The sequence below is a fragment of the Sycon ciliatum genome, chromosome 12 (genome assembly GCF_964019385.1).
Source record: "Sycon ciliatum chromosome 12, ocSycCili1.1, whole genome shotgun sequence".
In the NCBI taxonomy this organism is placed as follows: Eukaryota; Metazoa; Porifera; class Calcarea; order Leucosolenida; family Sycettidae; genus Sycon; species Sycon ciliatum.
Window position 1 is genome coordinate 12,921,893 of NC_088654.1, and position 21,407 is coordinate 12,943,299.

Here is a 21,407-nt window from a genome sequence, read left to right on the forward strand (position 1 = left end):
TTACCCGCCGAGTCCTGGCGTGATCGCCAAATGTTGGGAACCCTCTGACTTTCTTAAAGTGTCAAGAACGAACGACCACATGGCACGAGGACAATTATTGCTTCTTCACAGTATAATTATTCTGTGAAGAAGCAATAGTTGTTTGACTTCGATGGAATGTATCAGTAAAATTAATACTATGCAGCGCATATGGCGTATAACAGGTACTGTCAAAGCCATTACCCTAACGAGGCGCATATATAACGATTTCCCAAAATTGACTAGTTTACGTGTACCAAAGGTAACGATTCTCACTCATTCTCAACGCTCAATAGGGCAGTATAATTATGTATCGGTTTCTGTATAACGATTTCTATTTTAACGACAGATTAATCTTCGTTAAAACTCGGTAGAGTTAGCACTTCGTTATAATATACGTGTATGGCTTTTACAGTACCATGCAGTACATCAGCAATACGGCGGATTCGAGATACAACAATCAAGCGACTACAATGTTACGAGCTAGAAGACCTTTCACACTTCAGAACTTGTGCTTTCTAACACGTACCATTGTGGTCCTTCGTTTTATCCATATTATGGATTCACAGGAAGCGTGAGGTATGACGTCTGAAGAAAATGTTGAACGGTCTCGGCTAGGCTTTCCCCAAATCGGCCAGTTTTTTCGCCTATTCGGCTATGGAATCAGCTTTTTGCTCGGCTCAACAATACATCAGATGCTGCAGCAAAATCAGCTGTTTGTTTGACAATCGGCTGCAAAATTGCTGGCATGCTGGCTTCAAAATTGGTGAGATATTGGAAGATTTGGTAGATTTTCGGCGATTCTAAAAGGAACCCTCCAAAATTTGCGAAAAGCTCAGCGATTTTCGATAAGTCTCGTTTTTGGCAAATTTTCGGTCGGCCGATATGAGGAGTTTACTCGTAACGATCTTCCCAATGGCTAATGTTTGTTTGAGAGGAGGTCAAAGGACACGAGTTACACGACCTCAACGCACTAGAACTATTGGCATAGAACTGAAGAACTCGATCGGTCATGTTTGCAGCAACATTATTTATTCGTAAACACACTTTGCAACAACATTCGGTAGATTTTCGGCGATTCTCAAAGGAACCCTCCCAAATCGGCGACAAGTTTAGCGATTTTTCGTTAAAACTCGTTTTCGGCGAATTTTTCGGCCGGCCGATTTGGCGAAAGCCTAGGCTCTGCTGGGATGAAAGCTACATCATAGCTCAGTGGTTAGAGCATCGCTCGCCTCAAGCGAAGGTCCCTGGTTCGAGGCCTGATGGTGAAAGACAATAATTTTTCTTCAGACTTTTCCCGCTTGTGTCTTTCTCTCAAATCAGTGAGAGGTAGTTTGTTAGAAACTGTCGCAATCCAATAAGGACTTGGGTAGTTTTCTTTTAAAACGTAGATTTTAGTGTGCAGACAACCCGCTTACCGCTGACCGCTGACCGCTGACCGCTGACCGCTGACCGCTGACCCGCACTCTTCTAAACACTACTGTCGAAGTACAAACTTTCGTTCACGAAATCTTTCGTTAGATCACTTCACCAGCAGTAGCAGGCTTGTCATGTCCATGAACAGGTACATGTATGTACTAAAACAATTACATGTAATTTCGTTTTTGGTCGAGGTCTGTTAGGCTTTGACAGATTATGCTAGCATAATTTTTCGCATAATTCCTACCAAAATCGAATAATCGCATAATCCGGGGCTAATTGCATACGAATCGCATAAATTGGAATAATCCGCCTGTTCGCATCAAATTCCATACAGTTGTACATGTTCTACAAGTACAAGTACAAGTAGATGCACCAGGAATTCGGAGGTTTACGACTCCCTTGATAATAATATGTCCAGTCCACTACAATCATTGACGTTCGTAGCTAGGTCGGACGGTGCGTTGACCCCGTTGAACTTTTGCTACTGCAGTACAACGCCCTCTACAAAAGACTCCCCTATTATTTTGCACAGAACCATCATGTACATTAGCAGCATATGTGAGCATAATGCGGCATAATATGATAACTTTTAGCATAAAATAGCATAATTCGGGAATTTTTTCAGCAATGCGAAAAGCATAATTTCACGAAAATGTTAGCATAATCCGTCAAGGCCTAAGGTCTGTCGCCCCGAAAGTTCAGAAAAAAATTTAGTTTGCTACAAACTTTAGTTGTTTCGTGCCCCTAAGGAATACATGTATAGCGAAAGTTAATTCCAAACGAAAATTTGTGCTTACACAGTAAAAAAAATAGTAATCCTCCACTGGACCAGCATTACAAAGGACCACGACGCTCTGCACTGAGATTCAACAACTGTCAAGGACTCATCGATCCAAGTGCCAGGGATCCGGGACCTGGATGCATGCGGGTTCATTCCATCCTTGGATCCCCATACTGCATTACTGGGCCATAGATCTACTGCTTACGCAGTAGGCAGTACTTTGGTTTGGCACCACTTCTGGAGATCTTCAATGCTTCATGGATGATAGAATTTCAAGTGAGACGCGTGCCTCGCTCTTTTGTCTGGCTGCATACACACACAACCAAAACAAACACTTACAGGCATCAACTTGATCAAGCGTGGGCTTTGCCAACACAGCTGCTCGAACGAGTCGAAGCTCTCATGTCATGATACCAGGCACCGACATGGGTGCTTGTAGAACAGTGTAGACTCTACCACCCAATGACTATGTACATGACATTGTATTGTACTTGCAATATCGAATAAAGCCTCAACTGTTACTTCGTGGCACTTTACTTTGGTGGGTTTTATTGGCAGACTACAGGCATACGAAATAGTATACTTAGTTATAGGCCATTCGAAGATCGGATTGGTGTTGCTTCCCGACAGCTGTACGTACGGATTTGCCTTCTCCATCCCTATTGTCCGATCCCTCTGAATAACGTAGACCTGATTTGATCTGGATTGCCGTTACCAATACTTTCAAAGTTGATAAAATAATTGGGCGAGGAGCCTTGAATGCATACTAGACTATTAATTTTCAGGAGTCTACAGGCAGCGACGGTGGCGAAAGGCCACGAGTTGAGCCACCGGTACGTCGTCGTTCGGACCTTGTTTGCTGCCAAGCTAGGTCAGTGCCGCGAGGATAATGCCAGGGGTAACTGGATCCCAGTGTCAATCTGGCTGTTCGCCAGCGGCCCCTAGTCCGTGGCGGAGATTGCGCGCGGCGCATCTGCGCACCCGCTCGCTGGGCCGGTCGCCGGGTGCAACGCGGATCAATGACGATGAGAGCGACCTGCCGATCAGGGCCGCGACTGCCACGCTCCCGGAGGCGCACACGAGCGGCTTCCTGCTGAGCAGATCGCGAGGTACAATACCGGATGGCACGCCTGATGCGGAGTACATGCCTCCGCTCGAGATCATCCACGCGGCAATCACTTCCAGCAGGTCATCCAGTCGGCAGGTGATCGTCGACCACCCACCCGGGTACCGACGGTCCGCTGCGATACGGCCACACGTGTTCGGTGCGCTGGACAGCGATCCAGGAACGGACGTGGACTACGGGTTCGACTCTGACGACGAAATGGAAGTGTTTCCGCGAAGCGACGACGAACTGATCACAAACGGGGCAGGTGAGTAATCCGTGTTCCGTGCACTCTCACATGGACGTACACACTACCGATGCCCGTGGACGAGGAAGGTGTGTGTGTGGGGGGGGGGGGGGGGGAGGGGAGAATCAACACAACTAGTCTAGAGTGCCATGTAACATGATGTTTTAGGCGTACACTATACTTCCTCCGTATTCAAAACTTCGTGACTTTTCTTCAACGGTGTTTTTGAGCAAGAACCTGCTCAACGAACCATGCCAAAGGCTGTCATTGACCACCCACATTCATGTTGAGGTAGGTTTGGTTGATCCCCCGAAGCGAAGCCATGCGTGTGAGGACGTTGCCGACAGGAACTCACGAGCCAAATGAAGAAAAACTAACACTTACTTGCTCGAAACTGACACGGTGACGAAGTGGAGCTTGCGGCTGGAACACGGAGTCACGCAGCATTCGCTGCCCTTAAACTGGCCAGGCTCGTACTTGCGGTGCGCGGCCCCCATATGCAGCGTGAGAACATAAATCGGTTCCGCTCGCACGGCAAGATGAAACATTTCAGTCGTCGTGCAACCAGCTCTGACTCCGGATCGGAATGTCGACGACCTGGCTTTCTTTGCCTCTCTCCAGTCACACGTCTCCGTCGTCTAGGGGAATCGCAGGGACCTCCTCGAAGCCGTTGTAGAATGCTGGGAGGATTATCCTGCCGAGAAAATGCGAAGCGTGTGGGTGTGCTTGAGCGACTCGTTTCACGACATAATGGAGGTCGCGGGTTGGAACGACTGAATATAGTCGACACCGATTCGTACACAGCTCTGGAGGTGAAGAGGACGTAGCCAAATTCCCGCGTCGGATCATCACAGCAGCTGAAAAGAATCTGAACGAGTGGGAGCGGAAGCAGCGACTGTTGGCGATGCGACGTCAGCGTCGTCAGGTGACAATGACAGGAGCGACGAAGACTCTGAATAAACTCAATCTCATTCGTCTGAGTTGCTTTTTTCTTTGTATATAGCTTGTCACGACGTTTTTGTATACAGAGGAAGTACTTAAAAAAGATGAATAGTGTTGAAACGATCTCACCGGATACTCGTTAGCTCGCTCGCCAGAAACTCGGCTCGTTTGTGCGACCAGCTCGTTTGCACTGACGAACACCGTACTCCGTACACATGGCAGTACATGTCAACCGGGGAGTCGTAAAATATTTTACGACTCCCTGGCCCTGGTCGATCGAGAGTCCAGTCCCGCGCAAAGTGAAAATCACTCGCAGTTACAGTGACTGTATGCCTGCACGACACTTGAGTTGTTTCAGTTGTCGTTGCAGCTTTGGTGGACTCTACTGATGTCTTGTTCCGCATCTGCTGACCTGTCGCAGGATATGCTTCGGTCACCTCTCCATTCGAGTGAAAGTTACGCTCAGTCGTTTGGAAGTGTTCTCCCGCGATGCAGTGAAGACCAGGGCTACTTGCAATCTTTGCAAAACGGTCTATTCTTACAAAGGCTGATCGACGACGGCGCTGAAAAGACATCTCGACACCAAACAGCAGTCCGAAGTGAAGCAGCAGCAACCCCAAATGCCGGCGGTGATAATTTGAACCAGCTGAAAAAATCGAACTTAGAAAAAATTGCACTTGAAAACACCGCCATTCCGGCAACAGGCTCTCAGCTGCACCAAATAAAAAAATTAGAAAAAAATTATTCAAAAAAATAATCATATTTGCCACATCAATGAAACTCGTTAGCTCGCTCGATAGCTTGCTCGTTAGTGGAACTGATCGCTCGTTTGTTATAGATGCGCTCGTTTCAACACTAAAGATGAATAAATAGTACGAATCCGCGTATCGACTTCAGACCTACCAACCATTTCATTGCTTTCGACCGTACGGATGTGGACAGCTCGTGAAATACAACGCTCTTCTGATGCCCAATTGAGGGTTGCTATGCGTGAGAAGGACTGGAATTTACCGGTCTGTTTTGAACCATAAGTGGAGTAGCACTGCAGTCGGACCTCGCTTTTAACCGCACACATCCGTGTGGTGGTGTGGTGTATTGGATTCCATAATGGCCGGGTCGTCGCTACTTCTTCTCAACATCCGTTTTCCACAAAAGTATCCGGATGAGCGAGGGAACTGGATAATCGAACACACATCGGTATGTACGTGTAATCGTGTATGCATGACATATGCTGTAGATCGGTAACCAACGATTTTCTTCCGGATGGCGAGGGATCTGGATAAAGGAGGACCGGATAGTCGAGGTCTGACGGTGTTGATCCATGATGTTTCTTTCCAAATCCTAGACAGTTGCAGAGTCATACAGGCACCGTTGCCTCTGTGTGTGTGTGTGTGTGTGTGTGTGTGTGTGTCAGTGTGTCTGTCTGTGTGTCAAGTTAGTATGGCTTCTGCTGTAGCATCGCTATCATTGCCTCCGGCGATGAGCGTCAAAGGTGTGTGTGTGTGTGCACGTGTGCGTGTGTTTGTGTGCTGAAAAATGCCTGCTGGATAGCTGTTGGCTACTCCAAAGCATTATGGCAGAATTAGATAACGCAGCAGTGTTTGTAGCAAAGACTTGCGAAGACTTTGAAACAGCCTACTTTCGCGTTAACTTAACTAACGAGGCCTGGCTGTATTTATGTCTGGCATTGCTGCAAATCAATTATCCATCACTCGAGGACAATAAGTGTCCAATTTTGGGTGCAGAGAAGCGGGGTTACTTATAAACCCCTAGATGTCGGCTTGGACAGCCATCCTACATCCGCCTGGGCCAATGATCGGGGCGAACAATCATGTTTCAAGAGCGTAGATAAAACACACTAGTAGTCCCAAGTTTATTAGTCGTGTGAGAATACATGTATTCCTAGAATATCTGAGCTCAGAGAGTTTCCACCGTGTGATAAGTACTTGCACCTCGGGAAGTTCTAACTCCGAATCCCAGTGATTTGACACTACACGGGCCTCACGATTGCTCTGGAAGTACAGCGTTACTTCACGCACTACCTGTCATTGTGTGTACAATTCCCCAAGTATTGCCGAAGTCGCACCAACCTCTTCTTCACATTAGTAACTGTCATGTCGATTATATTAGCTTCTAAAAAAACATGTTTTATCACTGCAGCAATACTGCAGCAGCGAATAATAATTATAGATTGGATCAATCGTGAATTGCCGAAGCATCAGCATGTGGAGGTCATAGTTTACGGTGTGACACACGGTATATGGCTTGAAATCAGTGATCTTTGTACACAACGACGTCGGACATACGACAGGCAATGCGGCATAGAACGTACCGCTTGTGCCCATTAACAACTTCAAAATATTTCACAGAGGCCTCCGGAGACCAAGGTGTACTATCATGTACTTCGTATGGTTCAACGTACGTATACCACGGTAAAATACATTGTACCTTCTGATGCCCCAGGCCCTGGCGATACAGGTCACCCACAGTGATCGTGTACAGCAGCGGATCCAGCGATCTCTATACAGGGAGGTTCCAGTACAGTCAAAACTGAACAGCTCATACATGTACATGGACATGCATATGGTTGCCAGTAGTGCATTAAAGAGGGTTCCACGGAACCCCTCCTGGATCCGCCCCTGGTGTAACACAGGTTTTTAGCTTACTGACATCTACAACGTAACTGAGGCAATGAAACGCGTGCTGTCTGGGGATTGGATGGATAGCCATGATTTGAAAGTCGGAGTAATACCAGGAGATTGTAGGCTTTTTTTCTTCATATGCCAATTCACATACAATGTCGACTGAGGCAATCTAGTTTAGTTTTATGGTGAAAAAAGGAGGACAACATGTTACGAGTTATGACTAACTGTCCACCAACGTAACCAGATCTTATACATTCAGCGAGTGCGACAAAATGGCACAAAACTGACAAGGAGTACTGACACATTCGGCGACCTGACACCTAGCTCCAACACTTCTCCAAGGCGCAAACCAACAACCTTCCAACTTGGAAGAACTTGGAGAAGTGTTGGAGCTAGGCGTCAGGTCGCCGAATGTCTCAGTACTCCTCGTCAGTTTTGTGCCATTTTGTCGCACTCGCTGACTGTATAAGATCTGGTTAGACGATCATCAGACAGCAAACTTGCTGTCTGATGATCGCCACAGGCGTGAAACTCTGAGTCACAGCCAACCCAAGCTCCGTATCCCATTCTATTCTTTTTGTATGAAGCTCTGCACCCCGGTGCATTGAGCACTCTTTCGAGGACCACACCCAACTCTCCGTGTAAGATCTGGTTACGTTGGTGGACAGTTAGTCATAACTCGTAACATGTTGTCCTCCTTTTTTCACCATAATTTAATTGGCCCACCGTCCGAGATGAGTTTAGTTTTTGAGTGAGAGCTTAAGCTTGGCATGGGGCCAATGCGGTTGATACCGGTAATGTTTACCTTCATGTGCATTCAGTGAAACCTGTCCATGCGACAACTCGGATAAGGCGGTCACCTGTCCTAAAAGACCACGGAAACCAGGACCAAAGGATGCTTTTTCCAGTCAAATGACCCTGGATGAGGAGACAACCTGGTAACAGAGACCACGCTATGAAGGTCCCTTGAGCGGTTGTCTTAGACAAGTTTCACTGTACGTCAATAGTAGGTCACATAATACAGGTTTTAGTGTGACTGCAATGCATACATGTAGTGTAGGTGTGTGGTTGGCAAGGTGGTCAGAACACTCGCCTTCCAAATATGAGCCTTGGGCATTTGATTCAAGGCCCAGCGTGAGGGAAGATTATCCCCCCCCCCCCCCCCGGAAAAGTGAATAAACCCGGTACCCATCTGGGATTGAGTACTCCACTCTGGCTGGGGGGGGGGAGAGTTGACGATAGGCATATGCGGATAATGCCGGCAGAAAAATTAGCAGAATTCGGTACTTTTTCTGGTAAGTTTCATGCATGTTTGGTATGTGGATAAAGAAATGGAGCAGAATTCGAGGAATTGCCCGCCTTAAAGGGGAAGTTAAGGCAAAAATTAAAATTTCACCAGTTGTAGTCTTCGGGGTGCTGAGTCGAATGGTCTTGATCCGAGAAATCTGAGACGCTCCCTTCCTACTTGAATCCCAATCGAACTCGCGCACTTCCACCGAAACTGGGTGACTGCGCACTACTAGATGGGGATTTGTATGCAAAATGTCACTAAAAGCGCCATTTCGTTCTTATAAAAGCACGGATGACCGCGATTGGCCCATATGTTGTAGTCTTTTGGACGCTGAGTCGACTGGTTTTGGTCCGAAAAGGCTGCGAAGCAGCGTTCCTCCTTTATTCCCAATCGAACATGGTCGAACAAGTGGTTACGTGCTGCTGCGTACACCAGTCACCTGGTCACCGTGCCTGCAGGGTACAACTTACTAGCCTGTTTGACCTTTTTTGGGTGCAGTCCTGTCACTCGAGTTGAACTCGAGTTGAACCTTGGTGTGAAAGTTGTCGCCTGCTGGCGTGGTGACCAGGTGATTTGGGGACCCAGGAGCACGTGACCGCTTGTTCAACCATGTTCGATTGGGAATAAAGGAGGAACGCTGCATCGCAGCCTTTTCGGACCAAAACCAGTCGACTCAGCGTCCAAAAGAGTACAACATATGGGCCAATCGCGGTCATCCGTGCTTCTATAAGAACGAAATGGCGCTTTTTAGTGACATTTTGCATACAAATCCCCATCTAGTAGGGCGCAGTCACCCAGTTTCGGTGGAAGTGCGCGAGTTCGATTGGGATTCAAGTAGGAAGGGAGCGTCTCAGCTTTCTCGGACCAAGACCATTCGACTCAGCACCCCGAAGACTACAACTGGTGAAATTTTAATTTTTGCCTTAACTTCCCCTTTAAGGTTTGTATGGTTCTGCCAATTTCACTGCTTTTCGAGCATTATCCGCACACCCCTAGTCGACGAGGGAGAGGAGATGATGATCACCACCCTCACTATGCGGAGCTTTGCCAGTAAACAGGACTTCTTCAGCACCTCTTGCTTCTGTTGTCAGAATTTACCACCTTTAGTTTACCTGTACTGTACTATGGAGGTAGTGAAGCAATATTATTATTACTGTACATCCAAGGCCAAAGTCATCAGTATGCCATGGTGATACAAGAACAGCACAACGTGTACTGTAATGACATTGTGAACATGTACCCAAGCCAAGGTCTGTATTACTTCTTGTTTCGATGGGGGGGGGGGGGGGGTGGAACCTGTCTTTAAAATTAATTAAAAGGACACCTGCACCTTTCCGCCCTTTTTCCGGCGTTTCCGCTGTCCCTCGAAGTCGAGGGTACTAATCGCCCACACATCAATCTTTAGAATGCAAACACGGAGGAAATTAATGAGGACGATGTGGGATAGTACTTGAATTCATTGATCCTGGACCTGACCGTACACAATCATGATGTACATGGATGCTGCACATACACGGAGAGAATGCGATTGCGAGAATCAGGAGTTGCAGACTGTGCAGTGTCCAGCAGATCCCTGGACTGCCAGTCATCACTATCAGTCGTTACTCAGTAGTTCCCTTTTACTTTTAGTTGTAGTGCACACTGGAGTGCACTTGTACTACTACTACATCGCAAAGAATGTGAACGCACCGCTCAGGTGGTCGGATTTCAGTTGCCTGCACTGTAGTTGTAGTGGCAGTACTACTAGTAGGTCAACGGACAACGTAACGTAACGTCGTGCAGCAAGCTTGTGAGTTGTACTTGTGTACAGCCAACACGGCAACAGGTGTGCTTTCGAGCCTCAAAGTCAAAGGTTCAAGTGCTGCTACTACAATCATGTAGATCTACAATCATACACACAGTCATGTAGATGCACGTGCGCACACCGACTTTGCACTGATTATGATTTTTTTATGATTTTAGTCCATGGATATCCGGTATATCCGGCCTGATTACGTCTCGAGCATGCTAGCACTATTCCGTATTCGTAGATGTCCTGATGAAAAATAACAGAAAATGAGTATGGCATGATGTCGACAAGTACAATAATTATGCAGTATCTGTGCATCTTCTACCGCCCCTCTCGGGGAAGCTGGCTCTCTTGAGTAGTTGAGACTGACATGTACCAGGTATACGCGCAGTCCGTATACTGAAGTACGTAGCTCCGCGCACGGGGCGTCCCAGCATTTTTATTGACCAGGCCGGATTTGTTTCGCGAAGTCCGACTTCTTTCTTCAGACAGAAGTTCTCCTTCGCGAGGGCATTTACTTGTAGACCTCTACGTACTGTAACAAGCTACATCATGTCTGTAGTACCGCCGGTAGATCTACATGTACATGGTGGTAGACCTACGTAGAGAGCCTGTTTCTGAAAGCGATAACGTGAGTTTGCTGTGCTCCCAATTATTTGTTTTCTGACAATGTCATTCTAAAACTTTGCAGAGCATGAGTGTCATGCTCAGTTGGGTAGTATTTCGCTAGTAGTACTATACTAGGAGCAACCACACCAGACCTCGGTTGAGTCGGAGTAGAAAAGATGACTGCCTTGGCCACGTCCTGACTCACAGCTCCCCATGCCATGGCCAGCGGACCACCGCAGCCTGAAGATGATGTCGGGCATTGTCCAGCTTCTTCCGTCACTTCTCCGCTAGTCCGGAGACAGCCTCGCGACGATGTGGACGATAATGGCGACGCCGCACCGCACGAGCGGAAACAAGTCTTTTCGACGACGTCCGAGGACGATGCGGACACTGCACGCAAGTTCCTTCCTGATCTTGTTCCACCAGCCAGCGAGGACAGCGCCGTCGAGGATGTTGCGAATCTACAGCACATGCAGAGTGAAACTCCGCTGCCTGCAGCCTCCGCCCTCCCCGCACTAGCGGACCTCGCGCGCTACGACACGGATAGACGGTACGAGTATACGTATGCGTTCGATTCGGACGATACGAACGCGTTGGTGGCGGAGAACGACGAAGTGCCGTTGATGAACGAATCAGGTAAATTAATACTGAGTATTCCGTGGTGAAGGGGAGCTCCAGAATGTGCACTGGGACCGAAAGAGAGCCTGAACTTCTAATTATCACTTTCTTAGTATTGACTCCCATTGATTTTCGCTATACCTAAGCAGTCAAATATTCCTGCATATTTCACTCCTTTAATAGGGCTATATTGACTGCTTATATTTGACTGCTTAGGGGTTGCGCAGTTGAACGGTGCCTAGTGCAGCATTGTCACTGCATAAGTAGGTGGTGGTGCAACGGTTGTGCAATCATAAAACCGGGATTCATGAGGTTATCGTTCTAGAATTTTAAATACGGACTGTTAGTCGTGATAAATCTAATATTGACTTTGTACTTGGTCAGTATAGGAAATAAAAACCTCGTAAAAGACCTCGGCTTCGCCTCGGTCTTTTACTCGGCTTTTATTTCCTATATTGACCTCGTACTCAAGTCAATATTAGATACTTATTACATGTCAGGTGACCGTTTCCAGGTCTACAGCCAATCAGCGACCAGGTAGAGCGGGAAATATTCCTCCATACAAGCCCGCTCAGGCGGTCCAATATTACACGATATTGCCCAGCATTTGACCCCATACACACTGTACACATACACATACAAGTAGGTGTGCATGTAATACCAGTTGGATACATGTGCCTCGTAGTTTTTCGTAGTACCACTGTACCATGATCCCGAATTCCACGTGTGAAGGCAGTGTACGTTGATGAGTACATCAAATAAGTGAAGTATGCATGTAATAAATGTGTTATTAGCCTCGTAGTACGGGCAATACCGGCTACGATATCTGCCGGTATTGCCCTGATACTCGGCTAATAACACATACGTATTACTTCTGTACTAGCTATATTCCGTCCTGAAGCTGTCTGATACAGTAACCGAGAAACGTTATCCTTTGTTGCATACCTGATGAGGGCAATTATTTTACCGAAACGTTGTAAAAAAATTGATTGAGAAATGAGTTTGAGTTTTGCAGAGTGAATGGGAAGAGAACCAGTCTGCTCTGAAACCTTTTTTTCCATTGTACTAGAATTCCATAATTATTATTGGCGACTTGGTGGCAGTGGCGATTGCTGTCAATGTGTGATGCCAATTTCCTTCCGCCATAGATGCGAGGAAATCTGAGCTGATTTTCGTGGAATACCACTGAAAGCCGGTGTCCGAAATGTAGTGTTGAGTCCGAACAAGAGAGGTCTCTTGCTCATTAACACAACTGACAACGGGAACAGGTAGGTTGGTGGAACGACATATATTAGAGACGGGATGACTAAGACCAGGATGAACGAAACGACTACATGGTGAATATTGAAGAGGGAGATTGTTGAAGAGAGAGAGTTAAAGTGAGAGCAATGCAATATAAAGGGCCTGGGTAGCTATGGCAAACATGGGCGCGCAAGTAGCTACCCAGGCCAAATGAATAATGCATGAACTAATGAATATGAACTACATGTGATTACTTGTGGGCCTAACAGTAGGAATTAGCCAAAAGGAACCCAACACAAACAAACTATAGTGAGGCACAAGCTTCAAGTTAGGAAAGGTGTCCTGTGAGCACTAGCTGTGCAATGGAGGCAGTGGCCCCCCGTGCTTGCTGTGTCGATCCAATCAGGGAGCGTCCGAAACACACTCAACAAGATTTACTTCCTGGAAGAAGGAAGTGTTTGTATTGTGTCTGCGTACGCCCTGCCGGATGTTGCCAACGCTATCAGTAATGGCGAGTTTGCTGAGTGTTAAAATTGACGATCTTGGACATTTTTTATAGGCTAGCGAGTTGAAATTTTGACAAATTCTAGATATCGTAGCAACCCAATATGCAGTCACAGTACATATAGTAAAATCTGTCAAGGCGACCGCTTGGATAAGGTGACCACTTGGATAAGGTGACCACTTGGATAAGGTGACCACTTGGATAAGGTGACCACTTGGATAAGGCGACCACTTGGATAAGGCGACCACCTGTCCTGGAAGACCACAAGAACCAGTACCAACTTGGGGGATACTATTTCGAGTCAATTGACCCTAGATGTATTGTAGATATACAAGTACATGACGTGGATAACAGATGTGTCTGGACATGTGTCTTGCACGCATTGTTCAAGGTAACGTCATCCCGCACCGCTGCACTGCGGCTATAACGTGCAATGTAAAGCACACATAATTGAGCGACCCGGAGGTCCGGGCACGTGGCACAGCCATATACCTTGTTCCAGACATGACCGTCTGCCTGATACAAGAGGAAAGTCGTTATATCCGATGTATTTTCACTGTTTTTTAGGTCTTCGGGCACCCAAAAAGTGTCAGGAAATTCGATCTGTCGTTATTTTTGAGGTCGTTATACCCTATCTATAATGTACAGAAAGGACTTGCTAAACGACTTGGGCAACAGAATTGTGTCGCTAAACTCGATTTGTCGTTGTACCCAAGGTTGTTATATCCAATCTCCACTGTAATATAGACGCATGGTACTTTTGAAATATTTCACCTTTGGCTGGAGCTTCCTGATTTTTTCCGAATATTGCTCAGGTCCTTCCCCCAATTACTCTCATATAGATTTTTTAAAAGCGATCGGATAACAAACGCCCAATTTAGAATTTTTTGTGCACAAAGTGATTGCAGATTTTATGTGGTATAGATGCTGGCCTAACGGTTTTTTGAGATCACGCGTCTATATGTTTTGAAACGCGCTGTAGTGCACTGCACATGCAATGGCTATGCCCCCAAATACACTCAGTGCAGTGTTGATAGATCTACAGTAAATTCAGGCATGCTGCCATGCCAGCATGCAGCACCGCCGTGAACACGTACCAGACCAGTCTATCCATGGCATTGGCATCGGTTTTACGCAGAGCAACTTCAAAATTGAACGGATTATTTGAATCTGTGTGTGTGTGTGTGTGTGTGTGTGTGTTTGTTCGTGTGTGTATGTGTGTGTACGTGTGCACGTGTGTGTGTATGTGTGCACGTGTGTGTGTGTGTGCGCACATGTGTGTGTGTTTGTGTGTGTGTGTACTGTCCGTTCAGATTTGTTGTACACGGTGAGCGATGCAGTGGAGTTTATCGGAGCAGGGCGGATGCAGTACATTCTGCTCTTTGCTATGGCCTTGCATTCGGTGAGTTTGTGACTGGGGCGCGTTGCATGATGGTAATCGCTTGTTCGTGCACTCTGTCTCTTTGTCTCTCTCTGCCTCTTTGTATGTATGTCTGTGTCTGTGTCTTTGTCTCTGTCTCACTCTCAGCTTTCACGCACACTCACTCTCACTCTGACTTTGTCTGGCTGTCTCTCCCACCTTTTCTCCGCCTCTCTCTCTCTCTTTCTCTCTCTCTCCCTCTCGCTCTCTCTCTCTCTCTCTCTCTCTCTCTCTCTCTCTCTCTCTCTCTCTCTCTCTCTCTCTCTCTCTCTCTCTCTCTCTCTCTCTCTCTCTCTCTCTCTCTCTCTCTCTCTCTCTCTCTCTCTCTCTCTCTCTCTCTCTCTCTCTCTCTCTTTCTCTCTCTCTCTCTCTCTCTCTCTCTCTCTCTCTCTCTCTCTCTCTCTCTCTCTCTCTCTCTCTCTCTCACACACACACACACACACACACACACACACACACACACACACACACACACACACACACACACACACACACACTCACTCACTTTGGTTTATCTGTCCTTCTCTGTCTATATGTCTGTCTCCTTTCCTTGTCTCCATGTTTATTTCTGTCTCTGTCCGTCTCTGTGTGTCTCATTGTTTGTCACGTTTTCTCTCTCTCCCTCCATCTCTCTCTTGTTCTGGCCTACAGGGCATGCAAGGAATGGACATCACCTACCTCACTGTTCTGCCATCACTTGCCGGGTGTGATTTCAACCTTTCTAGCGTGCAGAAAGCATTGTTGTCTTCGGTAAGACGACAATCCAACAAAGAAGATAGATTCTTTGTTTTTCGTTCGATTCAGGCTAATTTTGGGTCGCACTCTGATTGCTTTTGGGCCGTAAATAGGTTTCTGACCAGCGTACCTGTACATTCTTCAATGCTAAACCTGGCCAAAATGTGTTTGCGCAACCATGCCTGTATACTTATCAATTGTAAACCCGACCGAAACTGGTTTTGGGGCAGCATACCTGTGAAATTAATCAATGCTAAGCCTGGCCAATAAAAGCGAATGGCCTGCTTGTTTTTTCATTACAGTCAACTTCGCTTATAACGACACTCGGCGGGGCATCAAACAGGTGTCCCTATTCGCGAAGTGTCGGTATACCCGAAGTCTCATTGTATGTGATACAGTGGGATAGAACTTTGCTCTGGGCATGGAAAGTCTGTCGTTATTCGCGAATTGTCGTTATATCCGCAGTCGTTATTAGCGAAGTTGAGTGTATATATGTTGCTGAAACCCCTTCCCAGTACGTGACAAACTCGTTTTGAAACTGTTTACGAGTGTCGTGTACAACCATAACGAGTAAGAAACGAGTAATTGGCATTCGTATTTCACCGGGGAAATTCACGCTGTAATGGTACGTTCCCAGCCAGTTTTAGCAAGTACATGTAGTGTGGAGTAGTAAAATTCGGACTCTCTGACGGAAACCCACTTACCGTATGCGGGTCATCAGCATGACCATGGCCAATAAGCAGACTGTGCACACGCTGGTCTTAGCTGTACATAGTACGAAAAGTACTTGGAACAAGTGGTGTGATTTTTCGCCGTCGAAGACCCATACCAGTGTTGCACACTTTTGGAAGTAAATTCATTATTTTTTTGTGTCTACAGCTGGTGAGGAGTCGACATGAGATTCTGACTATTTTGTTCGCGTTTTTTCTTCTCTGCTCAAGGTGTTCTTCATCGGTGTAACGTGTGGATCTTTCAGTGTCGGCTTCATGGGCGATCGTTTTGGAAGAAATCGGGTAAGAGACCGGCGTATATTGTTGGGAAGTTGTTATTCTTGTTGCACTGTACATTCCACGTTATCCGTACCTGCGTTTCAAGCACAGTGGAAAATTTAGAATTTGTTTACCGCGCAGGACAGCCGGAAGCCGTTTTTGATTGGTCGGCCGACGTGTAGCCTTGCCTACGTTGTGCATGGTATGGTGGATCCAGATGACCTCCTCAGCGGTAACCACTTTTTGTTGGCCGAATGTTAGTCTGGCCATTGCCTGAGCAAGCGGGCCAGTTTCACCGGGCCTGCCATGAGAACGGGAAAGTGTATGTCTTATCCTAATATCAGGACCGGTGGAAGCAGTTTTTGATTGGTCCGGCCATACCCTAGTCTTTTATACTAGTTGTGTATGATATGGAGGGTATACACATGACCTCTGAGCTCTGCTGACAAGACCTAATATGGTTGAAACAGCTAGCTTTCAGGGTATTGTGTACCTAATATGGTTGAAACAGCTAGCTTTCAGGAGATTTTGTACCGAATATTTTTGAAACAGCTAGCTTTCAGGAGACTGTGTACCTAATATGGTTGAAACAGCTAGCTTGCAGGAGATTGTGTACCTAATATGGTTGAAACAGCTAGCTTTCAGGAGATTGTGTACCTAATATGGTTGAAACAGCTAGCTTTCAGGAGATTGTGTACTCGAGTCTATGCAGGACCGGCGTAAGCAGTTTTTGATTGGTCCGGCCATACCCAACTTGTTCTCACTTTGTTTAGAAACAGCTACGCCGGCATACACATGACCTCCTCAGCACTAAACACATGTTGCTCGCCAAAAAGTTGGTCCGGTCATGGCCTGACCAAGCAGACCGGTTTCACCGTGCCTGCCATGGGAACGGGAATGTGTACCTAGTATCCGAAGTACTGCTTATCCTAATATACTTCACTATGGGGCAGTGAACCTGTGTCCTGGATAGTCAATAAAACTGTGAACGGTACCATTCGGCTGTTGAATAACACAACAAACTCTCCTCCTCCATGCGCTCTAAAGCAGACCATTGCTACCCTCGGTAGCCATTACTCACGCCAATAATTTCTACCAACAAAGTGGTTAGAGGTAAAATGTAAAATGGTCGGCTTTAGGGCCCGGTAGGCCTTGGTGGATAATGCCGGCAGAAAAATTGGCAGAATTCGGTACTTTTTCTGGTAAGTTTCATGCATGTTTGGTATGTGGATAAAGAAATGGAGAAGAATTCGAGGAACTGCACGCCATAAGGTTTGTATGGTTCTGCCAATTTCACTGCTTTTCGAGCAGAATCTGCCACCTTTCCGAGCATTATCCGCCAGGGCCTAGGGCCCGGTCAGACTGCGGCAAAAACTAAATAATCCTGTGATTATAATCCGAATCTCCATAGTAACTTGCCGCCAGAGCGGCAAAATCGAGAGTCGACGCTCCTAAAAAACAGGAGTTTGACGCTGATGCGCCATTGACGCTGATATTCACTGATTTTTTCATTTCGATATCGAGGAGCTAATTGGCCACGGACAACAACGAAACTCATAAGGATGGTTGCAAGGATTGCACTGAAGGTGTTGGAGATCCCTGAGGTGAAGGAATATGATGTTGTTCGTGGAGATTACCACTTGACGGTCGAAATGAAATTTGAATTTTCATTCTCCCCACATTTGTAGTGTGATCGCGATTCTAATCCTGGACGCTCTTCTTTTTTCGTCAGGCACCGAAACTTTGCCGCAGTCTGACTTGGCCCTAATGGGTGATTCAGACTACGGCCAAAATCACGTCTGAACTTGAATTTCCATGGTGATGCCTTTGTGTTTCAAAATTTTATGCACAATCGCTGATCAAACCCATCTGAGTCGTAGAAACGTGGCCACATTCGGCCGTAGTCTGAATCGCCTATAAGAGAGGAGAGTTAGTTTTTTGTATTGTCCTGGATAATGTCTGTACTAAGCTAGTTTATGTACTATCAGAGTTTGTATTAGGTGAGTTCCACGCCATGTCTAAGTAAGACCTGTGCGCTGTCTGTGTAATTCTGCCCCCCCCCCCCCCCCCCCCCGTCGAATCCCTCTCTCGATTCCTCTATCAATTCTTCTTTTCTCGTCACCAGGATGAGGCACTCTTTTCTGTCGGTGTAATTCTATGCAGGCCTGGTTGAATAAGCATTGCTCACTGCAATAGCGTGGACTGTCTCTCCTTTTTGTTTTGAGTTCTGGGCCTGGCTTAATATCTATCACTTTTTGCGACAGCATGGACTCTCCTTCCATTCTGTGTGTGTGGTTTGACTGGCTCGCTAAATAGGCTTGTGGCAACTGTGTGGATTATCGTTCCTTTCTGTGTCTGTCATGCGACTGGCTGACTGACTGAACAGACATTGTCATGAATTACACGTTGAAACTACATGGACTATCTCCCCTTCGCTTTGTATTGTGTGACTTGCTGACTTGCTGAGCAGGCACTGTGGATTGCCACGGCCTGGACTATCTACATCAGTTACCTGTCCATTCTCTCCTATAACTACACTTGGCTCTTGATATTTCGATTCCTGGTTGGCGTGGGAATCGGTGGATTTTCTCTCAGGTATGGGCCCTGTACTCTGGTGGTGGAACTGATCTACCGTATTTTCCGAAACATAAGCTGCACTTTAAACCAATAACCTACGTGGGGATAATAATTTTAATATAGCTATGAATAGGATGAAGGGCGCATACATCACGTAACTACGTTACTTGCTCGACGTGTATGTGTATTTGATAACAATAATATTATTGAAACCCAGAATCGATTTTCTCGGTCCTATCATCAGTGCACTTGAAACACTCATAATTCCCCCCCCCCCCCCAAAAATGTCATTGCGCCTTATGCTACGATGGTAAAGTGAACGTTTTAAGCAGCTGGTCACTAACTATCTGCCTGCAGTTCGGATCTAGTCTAGATAGTCGCCGGAATGGTAGAATGTTAGAACGTGCGAGGCTGGAAGCAAAGATATTGGTATACATGTACCAGGGTATTTGGTTCTTTTCTTTTTTTCGTATAATACCACTTGTGCAGTGTACCTGTAGTGCAGGTTAGTACGAGCATTGAATACGAATTCAAAAGGGGTCGCAATCCTGAAAACATACACCTCAGACCTCAGGCCCGCCCATCGCGGAAGCGATGATAGCGAACAGCTATGATAGACATAGCAACTTGTGCTTGGATTACACCATTCAACAGTTTGCAAGGCTGATGAATTGACCGCCACTAATTTTAGCCTGGTATCCACCACACAGCTGATCGAAGTGGCTTTTTCTGGCCAGTGAATCCCTATTTTTTTCATTTTTCATTTTTTTATTTTTTATACACGTACACGGTCACCGCGTGGTACGGACCGCCCTCAAAGAATGGAGAACTGAAGAGCAAGCAGGCTAGAACTTCACCGAGCATGGCACTACTGATGCATTGTCTGTAGACGGTGAATCCACTATACGTGCAGGCGCGTAGCACATGAACATAAGACAGGCCTAGGCTACGAAGCTGGCCCGCACGCTCAAACCCAGTGTTCTTCGGCGCAGCCAGTACTGTAGCCAGGAACGGGGATCCCGTTCTTCGCCACCCGGTATTACTGTACACTGTGTAGTGTATAGAAGTGAGGTTTGTCTGTGCTTGATCTTCCTTGCCTGTATGTAGGAACGCGTTGATGTTTGAGTTTCTGCCGACGTCATTTCGCGTAAAAAGTGCCTTCTTGATTTTGGTACGTGATGAAGCATAACTTTGATCTTTCTTTGATTTGGAGCGGAAATTGGTGCAATCTGTCGAATGTTGTTCTCTTTCACGTTGTGTGTGTGTGTGTGTGTGTGTGTGTGTGTGTGTGTGTGTGTGTGTGTGTGTGTGTCTGTGGATGCATGCATGCATGTGCGCATATGTCCGTAAGTGTGTGTGTGTGTGCGTGCGTGTGTGTGTGTGTGTGTGTGTGTGTGTGTGTGCGTGTGTGTGCACGTGCGTGTATGCGAATATGCGTGCATGTGTGTGTGTGTGTGTGTGTGTGTGTGTGTGTGTGTGTGTGTGTGTGTGTGTGTGTGTGTGTGTGTGTGTGTGTGTGTGTGTGTGTGTGTGTGTGTGTGTGCACGTGAGCGTGCGTATGTGTGCGTGTGTCAGCCAGGGTCCTTGTGCTCACCTTGGTAGTGCTGACACAAATCTGGTTACCAGGCTCCGTGTCGGTGTATCCCCCCCCCCCGCCAAATAATTCTACATCTCTGTCTCTACTGTACGCTCGTAGAGAAAGCTAGTTTTTTGGTACTGTTTTCTCTCTGCCATCTCTCATTGCCAAACATAATACAATGTAGGCGTTTTGTTTGAACTTTTTTTGTTGTTGTTGTTCTTGCCGTCTCTTTCTTTGATAGATTTCTTGGTCTGCGGGCACGTTGGTGGAGATGCCAATCTTGATCATTCCCGGCTTGGGATGGAAGTACCTGATGGCGATAAATCACACGCCGCACTTCATCGTCATAGCGATACTCCTCTATGTGAGTAGATCTAGTCTGCGGGGCTGTGTGGAAAAGTGACGCGATAGGATTTCACTGGGCATCACTATTGTATGGGCATGTTTGTGTTTGGTCGTAGCTTCCGGAATCACCGCGGTTCTTGCTGAAGCACGGATTCCACCGAGAGGCTAAAGAATGCCTGCGACGAATGGCCGAAGTGAACGGAGCGAGGCTGCCCGTCGGCGAGCTGGTGTCGGAGGAAGAAAAGGACGAGGCCGTACGCCAGGGAAACGTCTTTGCTAACCAGGAGGTATGTGGATGCATGCACGGGCATGCTGGCCCATGTTCTTGATTGGGCGTGTTGGCCTGTGTACTTGTGTGCAGGGGGTTTCTACAATTACGGTATGTGTGACAGCAAGAGTACGTGAAAACTAGGGTGTGCAGCTCGGATGGGTTGCTGTCACGGCGGAATTCCGTGATTACATCATTTTCGTGATGTAGTGCGTACAAGCAGGATTCAAGCAGGTCTCTTTCCGCCCCACTGCAGCTCAGTTGTACGCACTACGCCACT

At 46.8% G+C, this 21,407-nt stretch overlaps 1 protein-coding gene across 2 annotated transcripts in view; it reads left to right on the forward strand.

Moving 5' to 3' along the window:
* Window positions 1-2,766: 2,766 nt before the first annotated feature.
* Window positions 2,767-21,407, forward strand: part of LOC135827798 (synaptic vesicle 2-related protein-like) — a 32,514-nt gene continuing 13,873 nt past the window's right edge. The window contains exons 1-8 of one of the 2 annotated variants that reach the window (XM_065340220.1): window positions 2,767-3,594; window positions 14,528-14,616; window positions 15,286-15,384; window positions 16,311-16,382; window positions 18,829-18,953; window positions 20,043-20,106; window positions 20,756-20,878; window positions 20,976-21,146. In XM_065340220.1, the coding sequence (XP_065196292.1) occupies window positions 3,111-3,594; window positions 14,528-14,616; window positions 15,286-15,384; window positions 16,311-16,382; window positions 18,829-18,953; window positions 20,043-20,106; window positions 20,756-20,878; window positions 20,976-21,146 (1,227 nt within the window). In that variant the 5' untranslated portion in view covers window positions 2,767-3,110. Of the gene's footprint in view, window positions 3,595-10,663; window positions 11,486-14,527; window positions 14,617-15,285; window positions 15,385-16,310; window positions 16,383-18,828; window positions 18,954-20,042; window positions 20,107-20,755; window positions 20,879-20,975; window positions 21,147-21,407 lie in introns of those variants that run through there. The other variant, XM_065340221.1, reaches the window with a different exon arrangement.